Genomic DNA, 17568 nt, shown 5'->3' with positions numbered 1-17568 from the left:
ATGCACACATAATGCACATGCAATTATTTTAAAGCGTTGTTTTCTATATTTAATTATCTGGATTATGGGTGAGATGGTATTCATGTAGTGTAGTGCATATGTTGCACACTAATTCACGAAGTCAACCACTCAAGGCAGACTTTACTTGGGATATTTTGAATTTGTCATCTGGTGTAGAAGTTCAAAGCCAGGCTTACAATTATTTAAATTTGAGCCTTGTTTCTAGTGTCTTTTGTCCCAAGAGAATGCCACTTATTTGCTTAAAATTGTATATTTACCCCAACAACACGTGTAGACAAACACACGTCCACATACACAAAGAGAGAGACTGACATTATCGAGTCTTGGCCACCTTCATACAAACTATATTTGGGCTGAGAAAAAAAATAGGGCCCTCTTTTTAGGGTACAACACATATTGAGCACACATTGTCATTTCCTGTGTGTGCAGGTCTCAAAGGGAAGCTAAATGTTTAAACAAAGTTAATTACAGTACGGTAGTTTCAGCCTTTTTTTGGCACCTCTCTTTTTCTCAATTTAAAAGCTGAAAAATGTTAACATCCGATTAGTTATTAATATTAAGTTAAATGTAAAAAGGTGAAAAAAGAATGATGTCAACATATTCACAGGAGGGTATAAATTAAACCTGCCTATCAGTGATTCAATGTTGGCATTATGCAAGAGTCACTTTTGTATTAATGAATTCCACCAAGCTCAAGCCAGGACTCTGTACCCGCCAGGAATGAAATTTCTGTTTCATACTGCTCGGCATAAAATCACACACAAATTAATACAGGAGGAACCGTTACCAACGTTTGGGTTTAATTCAATAAAGAAGTTAACAATTTAATATCAAGATGTCCCGACGACCCTTTTCAGCTTGTGTGGCATGTGAGATGCCATCGCAGATTATACCTGGCCCTGCTGACATCACAAAAGCAGTCAGATTTAGTGGGGGGGGAATCATGTGGCCCGATCTGCTCTTTCAGCACATTCCCAGCAGAGTGTTTTACGAGCAGAGTGCGTTCCTTTTGCACTGGGGGGGCGGGGGACTTGGGGAGGAGAAGCTAGAGGCTTCATTGGCCACACCACCCCCTTGGCTTTTAAAATCTGCATCGTTTCACCATAGGGACCAGGATGGTGTGAGAATTGTATGGTTCTTATTAACCCTGGGCCAGTTAAGAATGAAGTAATAATAAAATTGGAATTAAATTTTTTTTCGAGAAATGTGCTCTTCATTGGCCCTCTACGCTTGATTAATTTAAGTTTCAAAATGGAGAGCATGGCCTGTAATATACTGCAGAAGGTAAAGTGCATTTTTCATATTTTAACAGCACATAGCATATTATTTCATAACAAATGACAATGTACTCTTGAAATCCACTAAAACTGTACTTTTATTTTAAAATATAATAAAAGGCAAAAAAAAACATTTCTGTGCATGCAGATACATTTGTTTTTTTCCAGTTCTGTTTTTTACCCTAATATTTTTGAATGTGGGTGGGAGGACATGGTATGCAGAGAAAGTTATTAAATTTGTGTTGTACTTTAACTGAGACAAACTTATTTAGTGTTGCTGTCTGCTAGGGGATTTCTGAAATGGATTCCACGGCACGAGTCACACTTGGTAACCTTGACGCAGACCGGAGACCAGAAATGTTTGGGCTTTTTATTATTTATTTTCTAAACTCACACCGTGAGTGTGCTGCGGTGCATGTAATGTCAGAATCAGCAGTTTGCGCAAGAAATATTTCAAATGATATTAACTGTGGCACACAGAGCTAGTTTTTTTTTATGAGATGCACAGCACTGGCAATCCTTAGTTATGCTGAATTCCTCCTCGCCTTTACATTATCCTGGAACAGATATTGAAGTGGAAAGCTGAAATAGGTTAAGCTACAAAACCCCAATTACCTTTTTTTCCTGGAGACCCAGAGAAAATGTTACGGTTCGTTCAAAACCAATTTAACTTCACTCCTAAATAGGTTCAAAGAATATAACAAAAAACCACGACGTTTCGATCACAACACATGCGTTCGTCATCAGGAAGAAAAAAAGAGGCTCCTCCGTTTTTTGTTATTTTTTGTTATTTTCTTTGAACCTATCTACGTGACTTTCCCGAAAGAGCCAAAGAATATGAATTCCTGCAGTCACGAAAGCTTTAAGTCATTTTTACGAAGATACTTTGCAGTAAGTTGCCTATATTTAAAAAAAGCATTGCGACACGACTTAAAAACGTCATCCCCTCCTACCTAAGTTTAGCTATTTTAACGTTGGAGCACGTTAGGGCACGTGATCGCGCTCCGTCTCCCTTGGCGCCCGCGTATGTTACGCGCTCACGCTTTGTCACAGACCTCTAACGATACGCTTGGGCTGCCCTCTAAAATGATGGCTTTCTCTTTTGTTGATGTTGGAACAGATTTATGCCAAATTTACTGAATAAGAATAAAAATGCTGACTGCCGTTTGCTCCCCCCCCCCCCCCGCTCATTCTCCAGCGCCGTCTGAGCCCCTGCTGTGCAAGTTTGCCGATGGTGGGCAAAAGAAGAGGCAGAGTCAGAGCAAGTACACGCAGAACGGCCGGGCCTGGCCGAGGGAAGGGGAAGTGAGTGTGCACTCTCCGTGTCCCCGTGTCTGCCATATGTCCTTTTCTGTATGCATCATCAGCCAAACGACATGAAACTATCCATGGGACCATTTGCCAGTGTCAATGATGAAAAATAAGAATAGGTTTTACCCTTTTCTGGCAATAAAACATGTGTTGAGATGTTCAAACACCAAATAGATACCTTTTGTACGGCACCAAGTGGCAAAACATGAAAACAAAGATGCTCTGACAATATATGCATTGTCCCTGAAACGGATTGGCTGGCAGCAGAGACAGCATTATTCATAGCCTTGTCTCACCGGTGTTTGACCAGAGACACCGAAAGGCGAACAGAAATGAATCTCTTAATTCGATGGATACAGCCCTGAGTCCAAGAGACCCGACATGATGTGTTCGGTAAAGGTGCAGCCCTACAAGCGCTCGCTCATGCTACCGCTGGCAGAAGGGTTTTCACTTGAGGGCACTCTAGAGAGCCTTTCAAGAGATTATTTGGGCAAACGTCTCGGAAAGAGGTGTGAGTACCCACACTTTACCCCACCACACGCAACATGCCGTTCGACTAGCTGCGGTGCATCCACTGATACTGCTGGGTGGACAGAGGTGGCGGGAATGAGTAACCTTGCCCCATTGTGTCAACTCCAGCCCGTGGAGACTGAAACAGCAACCTCTGAATTGCAAGTCAGGTGTACGAACCATTTTACCAGGGCTTCATTTCTCACTGGACATTTTCTTGGTCGCCAATAGACTTGAAGGTAGCGTATGACTATTTGGTTACAGCCATGGTGATGGGTATACTGCATCAGCAACCTCAACAGAGCCAGCTAAATTTAAGTCCTCGCATCAACCAAAATGTTTGAAATTCTCAACCCTAGGGATGCCGCCCTGAGCCCAGGAGGCTTTGGCACACACGCATGACCTTACATAAGACATTTAACATCTTATTATATAAAGGGATCAGATGGTCATGTTTTGTGAGCAAATGTACATTATTACTTGTACGGGTGCTCCAGACCAGGCCGACAGAACAGTATTTCAGGTCTGCATCCGAGGGTTAACAGTGCTAGAATGACAGGTTTCATTTATATGAAGTTAATTATTTGGCATTTGTGTTATTTTATTTTATAATCACATATATAATGTAGGGGTGTGATGGTGTTTTGATTTCTCAATTACAAGCAATTTCTCGTAATATTGATTGTTAAGCTCCTGATACATGCATCAAATTTTTGTATGAAAAAAACATTCCAATTTATATATGCAGTTTGTAAAGGATTCAAAATACACAATGCTCAATAAAACATACAGTGTCCCAAGGATATTCCCAGCAATATTAGATATTTGTTTTTTTATGGGATTGAGGGAAAAAAAGGTGTAAACACAACGAGAAAAGATTTACTATATTGGAGGATCTGCTGTTGGCGGAGTCATTAAAACAAGCAGTGAAAATTAACTACAGGAAATGATTGAAGAATTTAACAAAGAAGGCTGCAAAGCTGGGCTTAAGTTTAATATGGGAAAACAAAAGTTACGTCCAACAAGTTTGCTACAAATTAAGATATTTGTTGGAGGGACACAATTGAATAAACATAGCGCAGGCAGTCCTTGTTAAAGATTCTGCCAGCTCAATGGGGCGTACCAGCTCAAATCAAGTCTGAATGCGAGTCTTTCTAGGGCAGTTATTGAAGGCGGATCAGGATCATAATGATGAAATAGAGCTGCATTTTATTACAAAAAGTTTTCAATGCGTGCAAGTTATACGCAATAACATATGCACCATAATATTCAGAATGACCGTTTGCCCGTGAGCAGTGCATCACCTTGAATCGGAGAAAAAGCCCAGAAGATGATGTCACTTTACTGCCTCCAAAGTCCCTTCATTCGCATTGTATCCACGCTATCTTTGTACTTTTAACATTCCATCTTTTAATTTTCAACCACGACGTTACATTTAATTCGTCACGATTCAAGCTACAGGATCAACTCTTTAAAATTCTGACATCCAGTCATCGTGCACACCGGGTTTGGTTTTTATCTGTCGGTTCCCTTGTATAGTGTTCACATAAAGCACCTTGTGAGTTTATTTTGGGAGAATGGTTTTGATTTTCTCATTCCAGAATGAACACATTTAAAAAAAGGATCTAAATTTAAATTTCCAAAACATAATCCGGCAATAATTCCACGATGTGTTTTATGGTGTTTACTAAATCTGCGCACAATGGGACATCCGCCAATTGGTACGAACACAAGCGTACACCTCGCTAACTCCATGCCAGATGGGTTTTGTCTTTTTGCTAGATATGCATAGACAGCCTGTGCATTGTGCAGTTGTGCATAAATTGTAACCCTTTATTCAGTGCCCTTTTTTTCCCGCTGCTCGACATGGCCAGCTGAGTTTTTTTTTGTTTAACGCACGACGCTTCCCTGCCTTTCAGACCGGCATCGCCGTCACATACGACCCCACTGCTATCCAAAATGGGTGAGTGGTTGCTCGCACTAGCCATCCCCACATTGGTGGAGGCGACTTTGTCAGCGAATAAAATTATAAAATTAACCACTGTGGTGTGCACAGAAACTGCACATACAGCACTTGGGCTGTGTGTGGTGTTTATTTATTTATTTTTCTTCTTCTTCTTCTTCTACCAAAAACCTGAATTTAATACCGCGCATGTTCGACTTTTCCTCCTGCAGTTTCTACCCATCTCCGTACAGCATTGCGACAAACAGGATGATAGCGCAGACGTCCATGACACCGTATTTAGCCTCCCCCGTCTCCACTTACCAGGTGTGTGTGTGTGCAGTGTGTGTGTAACACCCACATGCTGTGAAAATGAAAGTGCCCACGAGTGTGCATTTGCATGGTGCTGCTTGCCAATGAGTTTGCAATTGAACTTGTAAAAGTTTTTAATAAACACAACTCCATTCTGTGTCGTCACATAAATAAATATGCTTTCATCCATCGGCCTTTTGACTTTTCATACCAATATTATCAAGCAGCATTTGTTTAAATATGCAAACTCTGAACCGGTTTTGACCAACTGGGTCTTATCAGCAGAGTCAGGCGTATTTCATTGAGTTGATATATGAACATGGGAAAGATGCTTCGTATTCCCCTTTATGCGATGGTGAAACCAAAGCCATTTTTTTAGCAGTGACCCTAAAGCAGTCATTCACATTTTCTGAGAAATATAAATATCATGTACAGAGAAAAAAAACATTGCTTTGCGATGATTTGCAGTTTTGCTCAAATTCCTTTATTCAAAAATGTATCAATCATGAATTCTTCCTCAATTCCATTTTGCTGTGACTGAGAGGGAACCTCTGCCAAGATTCTTTAAAAAAAAAAACACACTTGTAATACTTCATCTCAGAGAGGGAAAAATGTGGTACTGTGTTCTACCAAAGCATGGGAAACTGAGAGCCTATCATTTTGTACAATGAAATTCCACACGAGTGGGATATCTCTGTGTTTGCTCATGCAATTTGAATACCTCTTGTAAATACTCTGTGTCCCTATCTAACTTTCGGATGCAATGCACAGAACTAGTATTGTAGTCCTCGCTGGGTAAACGGGTTAACATTGGATGGCCTGCTGCATTTGGGCGCATGGAAGAATAACATCAGTCAGTGATTAATTAAGCTTTGTGTCAAAGCTAAACAGATGGCAGCATAGTGGAACTACACTGCACGTGTATTATTCATGCCTGCTAATTGAATTGACTTTGCAGTATGAAGAGAGTAGCCTTTTGTGGTTCTTTTATATTTTTTAACAACGTCTTGCGTACAATGCGTGGAACATGGCGAGCAATTGGGTGGCTCGTGTCCCCTTGTAGGTGCAGAGTACATCCTGGATGCCCCATCAGCCTTACGTCATGCAGCCCGCGGTAAGATCCACCTGCTCGCCACCACCCATGCCTATAATCTCCCTTGCACAGTGGTGTCTATTACTATGCAGCACTGCACCACTTACATTGCCACTGGCACAAAGGCCTCTTTGAGGTGTCTGTATTGTCGCTGCCGGTTGTTCAAAAAAATATTGCAAATGTGGATGAATTAATGTGATACAGTCATTCGGTTAGCACAGTACTTCTGGCTGTAACGTTTACCGTGGCCATGACCGTTGCAGAAGGATAAGGTTAGCGGTCACACTCTTCTTGTGATGGCAAATTAGCCACAGAATTCCCATCGGTGCCTCCGAAAGAATGTTCCCTGCTAATTTAGCTCGTCCACAGCCTGGCCTTGTACATTAACAAGGCCTTGACCATTGCATCGGTGCGTGATGTCCCACCGATTCCGTAATGGGAAAGTGGAAGGAAAAAAAACGAACGCACTGAAGCTGTAAATGGCAGTGACAGCGTCATAAAAATAAACAGCGGACAGAATGCCCAAGTAAATTGTGAATTGGTATGTGCTTGTAAAATAATGCTGTTTTTTCCCACACTCGAATTATATGATCAGTATCTGATAAGGGGAGGAGGAGAAAGGGGTTTTAGCTTCTGAATCATATCTATAAAGTAACGGGAATGTACCGTGTTTAACGTCCCGCACCTGCGCGGTGCCAGCCATTCTTGTATTCGGCTCACAAACTGCAGAGTTTTATTTCCTGTAAAAATATGACCTCGGCAATGGATCATGTGTTTATAGCCATCACTGGGTATTGTTTTATATTGCTTTTAAAGGTTGTGTCCTCCATATAGAGGAAAATGATACATTAAACTATAAAACAATTCAATTTGCCAATATCGTAAGCCGATAAATATAATTGTTTTATTTTCATCTCGGCAATGAACATCATTGTGTAATGTAGTTTTAATGTTTTCATTAAATTGCTTATATTATCACATGTAGATTAAAACTTAAGCTAGTAAGTACTGTAATTAATCATTCTATTTAATTTAATAGAATACCAACAAAATGGTTAAGATTAATGGAAAGAAAACCCTCTTTTGCTTTCATCACAATTGCACAGCTGGTTTATATAGAAGAGAACGGAAGTAGAACTCTCCAAACCAATGTAAATATCATAATAATTCACCGTACCTGTGCCCATTCGCATGCATTCACCAGAACCTGAGCATGTGCATGCCCCCACCCCCTCCTGCTCCCCCTCCTCCCCCCAAACAACTCTCCTTTAACAACACAGTTAAGCACGTAACTTTATTTCACTGTACAACGAAAGTAAGATGATTTAATCTTTGAATGTAATATATCAGTAAAAAAAGGAAATTAACACCTCAAGTATATACATAATGTATGTACATTTTACTTTTAAATCAAGTAAAGACTGGATGCATGCATGTTCTACTTTACAAAGGCTTGCATGGTGGTATAGCGGCTATAAGACTGCATGTATACGTGTGTCTCTCATTGCCGTCACACATGATTGAAACCATTTGCCTGGAACTGGCCATTACAAAATCAAAACACATCTGCCCGTTGCTACGACACCGTCTATTTGTGCACGAGAAGCCAGACATTATGCAGTTTTGTTCATGCTATTCACATTTGGCTCCTTTTTTACCGATGATTAAACAATCATTGCTTACAGGTGCATGTTTCGACCGATGTTATCAAGATTATGTCAAAAAGTTAAATTCTGTAGTGATATAGTAATTTTAATTTGCCATTCCAAGCAAGGACATGGCTTTGTAGTTGAAGGCTCCTGATTAATTTATGTGTGATTATGTGCACTTGTGTGCAGTTTCTCACTAAACTAATTTCTTCCTCAAATATAATTTCCTCCTCTAGTAGCCGATTATGCTGCACTTAGCATGCACCCCTTTCCAGAGTCCTTGCGATTGTTAATGCAACCAGATCACGGTAAAGGAGGAGAGAGATGAAGGGCAAGGTGAATGTGACGATGAAGCCATCTGCCCTGGCACGGCCGTGCGGAATTATTGGGCAGGCCAGCCATTTCCCATCACCAATCATAAATGCGGATACAGTCAAATGAATCAATGCTGGGGGTCGATCGGTGGTAGGCGCGGTAGGCGAGAGTGCAAGAGTGAGCCAAAGTCATTTAGATAATGGTTGTCTGACGTCAGTCGAGCGGCTGGTATGGCAATATGTGTACATGTGAAAAGGCAGACAGGAGCCAGCCGGTGTCTTCTGCTGATTCTAGCAGCGTCAGCCAGCCGCTGGTAAAAAAAAAATACTCGTCTCTGGAGGTTACCCAATGTTCCTGGCAGAGCTAGCTTAACCTTGAACATAACTATGCACAAGGTGAAAATGAGTTAAACATACTGTACACATTGTACGCACTGAGAATTGCTGTATTTCGAATTAATTAAACGCCACATAAAGGGTTTCGAGGTGAATCAATTGCCACAAGGTTGGTTTTTTTTTACACTTTTTTTTCTCTCAGGATCACAACCATTTCTATGGTGGTGTGATAAGGTTAATTAAAATGTCCCCTGTGTTATTTGATTATAATACTAAATGTATCCGTTACCTTTTGTACTTTAAATTGTCTAAATATAGAATGATTTCAAATAAAAGTTATCAGCGGAAATACAATGTAATGCATGCAAATGTTCTTGTTAGATAATTGTACTATTTCAGCCGTCAATTGAATTTGGGACAATTTCTTTAGCTGATGAATACATTAAATTAGCGTACATCATCTAAAATTGCAATTTATCTGGATCGTAAAATGTTTCATAATTCCGCTAAAATATTCAGAATATGGAAATTTAAACCCAGGTCGTGGCCAGTGGCAGAATCATTTGCTGAAATGGCAATAATCTACAGTGAAGGGCTTTCTGATACTGCTCATGTTCAGACAGTGATTCATTAATGGGAACATAAAGGGTACATCGACACAAAAAATGAGGTCACTGCCTTTAGCGACGTAGCTGTTCCACTCCAACAGCTGTGAGAACGCAGATGTTGCGCTAAACAGCACACTTAGGACAGAATAGACATTAGTCTGCAGATGCATCAATTAACCATAAATTAGAAATACAATTCTCTTATGGTTGCACATCAGTTCTTGATGACGCATATGGAAAATGTTATTAAAACATCCCCCATGTATTACATGGCCGCACTCTTTAAATGCTGTAAATCCCCAATGCCCGTAATAAAAGTTTTTTTTTGTTTCAATTAAAGGGCAAATAGTGGAACAGCGTAATTTTGTCCGAGTCAGTTTTTTTTTATATTTGCAGAATTAAACATAAGTGCTCTATGCCCGGTATTTCGACTGTACATTAATTAACATTTTCACTTTCTGCCAAATTAATAGATTTTTCGGGGGCATAAGTGCCATGGTTTATCATACCTTCAGGATTTCCTGCAGTGCTTATAACTTTGCAGTCAATAGGCTCGGATACGTAAGAGTGTAATTATTTTTCCTGGCCCTGCTTTACATCTACTAGGTGAAGCTGCATCTGGTGGGCACTTGTCCAGCACAGACTAACATTTTTGCAAGGGTGCCTCATTGATCTACATAGGTGGCTTTTCTTAGTTTGATTGTGTATTATACGGCAATTTAATGTATTACTTAAAAAAAACATATCTTGCATATTATTGTATGCAATTTTTGCTGATGAAATACAATGTCTACTTAGCCCCACCGTGTGGTCACAAAGTAGTAGACACAAATACAAAGGACATCAGAACATCACGAGTAGCTTTGGCTGCAAAAGCATAAAATGAAACCCTTGAAAACCATTGTACATTTCTTATCACAAATCATAACCCCACGCACACACACACCGCATTGATTTATGTTTGGGAATGCCATTTAATGTATGTGCATGATCAAGCCAGTGATTTAAATTAAAAAAGCATGTGCCTCTATAATTCCAGATTAACACGTACTTTATCATTGTCACCATTTCCGCATCAAAGGACTAATTGCTTGCCGCTTGATATTGTGAGCAGATATTAATGGCGTGGCGTGTGATCAGACGGCAATTATCCTCTTTTGCCGCACAAATCCAGGGCACTGTGCTGACACCCCCCATGGAGACAGCAATGTCCATGCAACCGACAGGCATGATGGGACCAATGGCCCAGCAGATGTCCCATCTCTCATTGGGCAGTACCGCCACAGTGAGTGAGCAGCCTCCTTCCTTCTCTACCCAACACATTTCATTTTTTTTGTTTATTTCCCGCAAATACGGGCCAAAATTATGATGTGGAAAATACGGCACAAAAATAATAGTTTTCGTGTTTACAATGGAGAAAGAGAAATACAAATATCTTCGCGTAATATTCCAAATGGGAAAAGAATTGTCGTGTCCCTCGGTTCAAATTTTAGTTTGTGCGTTGCACAAATCTCATAAAATGCAACTGTACAGAATAAACCATAAAGTGTTATTGCTTAGCATATCTAGAACCGTATATTGGGAAGATGAAGGGGCCTTACTGGGATTATTTATCAAAATACTACCGTAGTAAGATAAGCAGCTTTCTATGAGTAATCACCTGTTTTCTTCAAACACAGCTTGGAAAAGGGGTTATTAATCAGGATGATTTATGCAGTGTCAAATATAAGGGCCATGATTAATTATATACATGCCTTGTATGCAACCATTTGCACATTTAAACCACATTGCATACGAGAAAGCAGTTGTTAGATGAGATAGAAAAACAATTTCAGGTAGAGATAAATAATACATTGGTATACATTTGTGAAATTGCCAATCACATGGCATGTTTGTCTTCTGACATCCGAGCCAAATTTAAGATGAAAACGTGGATTTAATTCTTAAATAATATTCTGACTTGAATTACACAGGACCGTAGTGTGTGTGCACGCAGGTCTCCTAAATGTGTATTTTATATATTACTCAATGTTGCTCACTCAAATATAACCTGTGTGAATTTAGCATGGAGCTTGAATAAAATTAGGCTCTTGTTTGAAACAACAGATGCTGATGTGTTTATTCTAATCTTCGCACTCGTTTGTTTTCTTTTTGTCTCTGAAGTATATGCCAGCAACAGGCCCTGTGCAAGGCACATACATCCCTCAGTACACCCCTGTGCCTCCAACACCTGTTACATTGGAGGTGAGGCCCATTTCCTCTGACTCACGGTTTGGCATGGCTACTGCATCATGCAAGGAACGTCACACATGCAGGAACATCTGAAATTATGTTGGGTTCGTGTTAGATTATGTTGAGGCAAATCAATTGCATGTATAAATTTTATGACTTTTTTATATGAATTAATGTGATAAAAGGGGCAGGTTTATGAGGTATGGTTAAACAAAAGTGAGTGTTATATGAAATATTTGGTTTCTCTTGCTACTATTTTGTCAATGCCATCTGTAATAATAATATTTGAGCAAAAATCTTCCATGGCCTCGGTCATGTTTAAATATTTAAACATAACCGAGGTCGTGAACGATTTTGAAGACATTGGGAGAGGTTTTTGCAGTGCATTTGCAGGTGAGTCTTTTCTATAGGCTTAGGATTGCGTTGGTGTGAATTATTTTGGGTATTTCATTTCAAAACGTTTCCAAAGGGCACTAAGTGTGGATCAGAAATGTGAACGCTTACAGAGAAAATGGAAAAGAATTAAAGTGTGCGAAGGAGCATGGAGAGGTGCATGCTTGGCAATTACACTGAGAGGCAGGAAGGGGATTAGAGAACACATGCAAGATAAAGACGTCATATTAAGTAAGTGTCCTTGGGCAAAATGCATTGTTAGAAGGGATAATGGTCGAAACTGGTGATAGTGGCAGCCAAAGGGCGATACATGCCTGAAAGGATGATCACGGTGGAGATGAAGCAATGAGATCGGCTCGTGTACAGTAGATCCATGAATATTTACATCTTGAGGTGAATAGGGAGCAGATACTTTTTTTGTTTGTTATTCAGTAGGGAGTAGGTAGATGTCACAATTGATTGCAAACAGTTGCACAGAGTTGGAATTGTGAACAGTAAACAAAGGGTTGTTATTTCGCAGAATCCCGAGAGATGAGGGCAGATTTGGGAGGCCTTAATCCAACAGTGACTTGGCCATGGCTGATGATGAAACAGAGGGATGTTATATAATTTTTGAGCAGTAGGGAACAATTGTACCACAGTTATATTGCATTGCTTCTTGTGTTTAGTAATTGAGTAACGTTACACATTAACAAAGTCTGTTTTGGTAAAGTCACCTAGAAGGGAAATAATAAAATAAAACATATATTAAACAATAAAAATTATCACGACGTTTCGACTGCAACACAAGCAATCATCATCAGGTGTGAAATCCACAGCAATAATTTTTAAAGAAAAAAAAGACTTTTTTCAGAAAATTTGAAAAAAATATTTTTCTAATTTTCTTGCTGTGGATTTCACACCTGATGATTGCAGTCGAAACGTCGTGATAATTTGTATTGTTTTATATTTTTCTTATTTTATTATTTCCCTTCTACGTGACTTTACCGAAAGAACCAAAAATATAAATCCCTGCAGTCACGAAAGCTTTAAATCAAAATTTTAAGTCTGTTTTATACCGTAACATAATGTTTAGGTCCGTCAGCTTTCAGCACCAGTGTTTTCCAGGATAATTTGTTTAAACAGGCACACTGTGGACTGGTTTCAACATTTTGATCATCATCAGCACAGTGTGTTCTTTTAAACCAATGCTGCCTTTGTCTAACTTCCCAAGAAGTAGAATGCAAAAATGTGGCCAGAGAGGAAAATAATAAACAAGGCCATGAAGTATTTTTAAGACCGTGGGAGAGGTGTTTATAGTTTATGTGCAGGTGAATGAAGAGATGTTAGACTTTAAAATATGGAGATCAGAGGTTTAGTGAGTCTATCGAGAGAGAAAACGTTTAATAGATTTATTTTCTCAGTTTGGTGTGGGCCTGAAAAATATAGGAATTGCATCCAATTATGGTGGCTGCTCATTTGTGGTTTCATTGCAATAAGCACTCAGAATTATGTCCCTATACCTATAGGTAGTGGAAATAATTGTGGCTGAAATATAAATGTTTACAAGTTGCACATGTTTCCTTATTTCTTATGTTGAAAATTATTGATCGAAAACAATAGAGCACAAGGTCGTCACGAGCAGCACACGTGGTAGACACAGAAGGCGCAATGGTTCTGTTTTCTCATGCGACAATATGTTCAGGAGCTACATGCCAATGTCAAGGTCTGCTAGCCACAACAAGAGAGTTCATGTAGTTTTGCTTCTCCTCCCATTGACGGAGCACAGACTACAGTGGCATACTATATGGTCTATAATTTAGGTTGCATGACCACAATAGCATTGTGGCTTGTCTTTCATTTTCCATGTGTGGAGCTGTGTGTGCATCAGCCTGTTGATGTTCTGATGTGGTTAATGGTACATCATCGTCTTCGAGGAATGTCAAAGCCAGGAGGTGCGATGTTTGGATCCTTGGGGTGATCTTGTGCTTCGAGAGGTTTTACCTCCTAGGCTGTGTTTGATTAACGCAAACTGATAAACAGGTTTCATGGTGCTAAGCCCTGTTAGAGCCACTCGCCAGCCTATGTCTTTCACCATATTAGCATCTTCATACGATGAAAAATACACGTGAAGGCATTCAACCACAGGTACGAGGAAAGGAGCCGAACAAAGAATGTCTGCTTCATGTTGTCCGCTATTCGTGTGTTGCAGGAGCATGGAGGTCAGCAGCAACAGCAAGTAGAGACAGCACCTGATCATGGTGCCTACACCTATCAGCAGGGCAAGTGACAGTCAGAGTTAGGGGTGAGCATGGTCAATATAGACGATTTTTTTTTCTACATTCACCTAGCCAAAATTTTCCCATTTGTAAGAGTTTTTTTTTTGCTTTAAAGTACAAACCATAATTTCTAAACAGTTTTCCATTGTTGTCCAACTGGACAAGTGAATTCAAATGCATGGAAATTTTAATGGATGATGGTACATTCTTTCCACTGCATGCAGTTTATTTTTTTGTTCTCATACACAAGTAAGAAATGTAGTGTGTTGCTTGTATGGATATATAAAGCACAAGTAGTATTCATTAAGTTGATGAAATGTTGGCACATTCTCACAGTTTGAATTGTAAAGTCTCTCATATTTTTAAAGAAGGTAAACAAACAAAGCACTTAACACTGCAGACTAACTCGATGATAATGCATATATGCAGAAATATGAGCCAAATGGGAGAGTGCATTGCTACAATGTAATAAAAAATACATGCGTAATATAGCCTCGTTTTTCATATTGCAAATATTGCAAACGTCCGTGCTTTTGTGGTGATGTGGGTGATGTGTGTACCCATTGGCGCTAATTTATCCATTTACATTCTGCCTGCCCTTCACGCATGATGGTTAATCTGCTGCTAATTTATGTTGTGCAATGCACAGATAGCCCTTCACAACGCACGAAACATAAATGTTTGCCTGGCAACATAACAAAGCAGCATGACATTGCATGTGAGCAGGAGTGATTGAAATGCGGAGAATCTAAACATAAGCCTCTTACATTACCTATGTATGTATATATTTCATTTTACATGTATATTTGAAAAAAGTTGACCGAAAAACATCATTATGTGGCTGATTTGTTAATTTAATACGAGTTTTACTTTTGTTTTTCAGAAAGTATGTGGAGAGTGTGTTCCAATCAAGGTTTTTTGCTACAGCAAGTTTTCACGTAGAAGGTGTCCGTTTTGCACAAGCAGGAAAACAAGAACTTTTTATTTCATGAAACAATTACCTAAAACTGCTATTTTTGGTATGAGTTCTTTCGAAGAACCTAAATAGTTCATCTGATTGCTATGATCTTCAGATTCCTTTATTTTGCTATGGAAGAATTATTTTTAAAGAGAATCTGTCAAACGTATTGACTTAAATATTAGGTTGAAAAACAAAACAAGTGAAAAGATATAGACCTTGCGAGTGGCTTGAATGGGTGAAGTCTCGAGTCAGGCTGGAGTTTAAAAAGTATACTATTGAGAGATGCATTCTTTATTTGCATTATGTTAAGTTTGTTTCGTTCCCCTTTTTTCCTTCAAGATAAGACTTAGTATTAGGTTTAGTTTTGTTTTAAGAACTAGAAATTTGAAGAGTTTTTCGAGTTGCTATTTTTTATCATGTTTTTTTTTTAACGAGCAGTTGGATTCTCTTTCCTTAGGGAATATTTGATAAAGATGTTTTTTTTCTGTTCTCACTGGCCTTAAGCTTTTTTAACTTTTAGTATCTTTTCAGAAAATAACACATGATTCATTAGTTTAGGTCACTCAGCTTGGGGCACAAATTTAGTCAAAAGCATTTTGTCAACATTTCAGAGTAGATCTTCATTTGTGGAAGAGTTTACTTTTCCCAATTGCTAAGCTTAGAAACATAGACTAGAGGTGCTTTTATTTCGATTTAAGTTTGCTTTACATGAAAATGAAAAAAAGAAAAACATTTTGTAAATCTCAAAGAAAGCTTTTTTAATGAGTTTAAATCAAATGGGGAATATGGCGTTTCCAATGAAATGTTTTTGATGGGTGACAAATAAAGGGCAGCATTAGCAGAGGGCAAACGATTTCTTTTTATTATCATGAACCATGTCTTGAAACTCAAGTCATTCATTGGGAATTAATGAAATACAGTGGTTACATTATACATGCTTTAAGTATGGCAGCTGATGATTTGGTTAAATGTATACAATTGTGAATTGAACAATGTAGAATTTAATTTGAAAATCAGTGGACTTGTCATGAGTAGACGTTTCTGATCAGTACCAAAGATGTGCAAACCAATTCCCTGTCGATGATATGTGTTTCTTGATGCATTACATGTTATTTTTTTTGTTGTTTATTTGGCCGGACCATGTTTCTTCTACTTTTTTTTATTGTTTTATTTCTTTTTTCGTGATATATACGCATGTTCAAAGAACTATAGATTTATTTCACTACAGATGGTGACAAAAAACCCCTTTGAAGCTATGAAATTAAGTTTCATTCTCCACAAAAGGTATTAAAAAAAAGCATTACTTTTTCAATAAATCACGCATCATGATGTATGTCGTTTGTTCCAATTAAATCTTTAAATTGACTTCATCTACAATTGAGTCGGCAGCACTTGCAATTTATCTACCTCAGGTTGTGGTGTTATGCCAGCTGCTTGCCTGACTGCGACAATCAGATAACACATTTAACAGGTGTCCCTTTAATTATGAGAAATCAGTAATTTCATAGCTCCAAATTGTCATTGAGGAAACATTTTAACGTAAAAAAGAATGTTGATTTGTTGATACATTTTTGTTGTTAGTCACTGTTTTTAAATGAGTGGTTGAATGGTTTGATGTTATGTCTTGGTTGATTGTTGTGAGCAACAAAAGCGCTTGATGCATGATGCTGTAAGGTCGACAAGTGTGAGATTGTTGTAAGATTGGACGTGGAATGGTGCAGAATTGAAATAATTGGCAATGCTGTAAAAATGTATGTAAATTATACACAATTAACTTCCAACCTCTGCAGCAAAATCACAGTTGTTTGTTTGTGGCATTGTGTAGAGTCTAAATGTTTGGCTTGCTAAAGTTTCTTTAAAAGTTTTTGCAGCTGTAATCATCACACGAATGTTGTACTTCATCTTTTTTATTTGCATTAAATGAAGTGTATTGTGTTTTTTATTTTGTAGAAAGTTACTTATATAGCGCCTTGGACTAATTTAAATGTTTGAATAAAAACAACGCTGCGTAAGCTTTTAATTAAACTCTACCAAGCCCCTTAAAAAACGCGACTGCAGTGAAAAAAACATCATTTACAGTCTACAGCCGTAAAAAAATTCTGTACATAAAAAAATCAGTTCCATCTCATTTTACAGCCATTTACTAAGTTAAGTAAGTTTTAATTTATAAAGAGGAGACCTTTTTGTACAGATGCTCATAGAGATGTCTATATGAACAACAGAGAGATTTTTATTTTTGCTGTTCCTGTGCCACAACCTTGCCAGGGAAAGGGTTATTTGTTTTAGGTTTTCTTTTACTCCCCATCAGATAGCTGTCGGTTTTTATTTCGATTTTATGGTAGGTAGCTGTA

The 17568-nt window shown here is 38.6% G+C and overlaps 1 protein-coding gene across 7 annotated transcripts in view; it reads left to right on the top strand.

Moving 5' to 3' along the window:
• LOC144720951 (RNA-binding motif, single-stranded-interacting protein 1-like) overlaps positions 1–15395 on the top strand; it is a 273511-nt gene extending 258116 nt beyond the window's left edge. For 3 of the 7 annotated variants that reach the window (XM_078598146.1, XM_078598149.1, XM_078598150.1), the window contains 9 exons: positions 2497–2603; positions 5039–5082; positions 5295–5388; positions 6437–6487; positions 7573–7617; positions 10548–10658; positions 11537–11617; positions 14190–14282; positions 15140–15395. In XM_078598146.1, the coding sequence (XP_078454272.1) occupies positions 2497–2603; positions 5039–5082; positions 5295–5388; positions 6437–6487; positions 7573–7617; positions 10548–10658; positions 11537–11617; positions 14190–14267 (611 nt within the window). In that variant the 3' untranslated portion in view covers positions 14268–14282; positions 15140–15395. Of the gene's footprint in view, positions 1–2496; positions 2604–5038; positions 5083–5294; positions 5389–6436; positions 6488–7572; positions 7618–10547; positions 10663–11536; positions 11618–14189; positions 14283–15139 lie in introns of all 7 variants that reach the window. The other 4 variants (XM_078598148.1, XM_078598151.1, XM_078598152.1 and 1 more) reach the window with 2 other exon arrangements.
• Positions 15396–17568: the final 2173 nt, after the last annotated feature.

The sequence above is a fragment of the Lampetra planeri genome, chromosome 10, assembly GCF_965212315.1.
Source record: "Lampetra planeri chromosome 10, kcLamPlan1.2.h2, whole genome shotgun sequence".
In the NCBI taxonomy this organism is placed as follows: domain Eukaryota; kingdom Metazoa; phylum Chordata; class Hyperoartia; order Petromyzontiformes; family Petromyzontidae; genus Lampetra; species Lampetra planeri.
The sequence above is the reverse complement of the archived record's forward strand: the minus strand, read 5'-3'. Positions and strand labels throughout refer to the sequence as shown.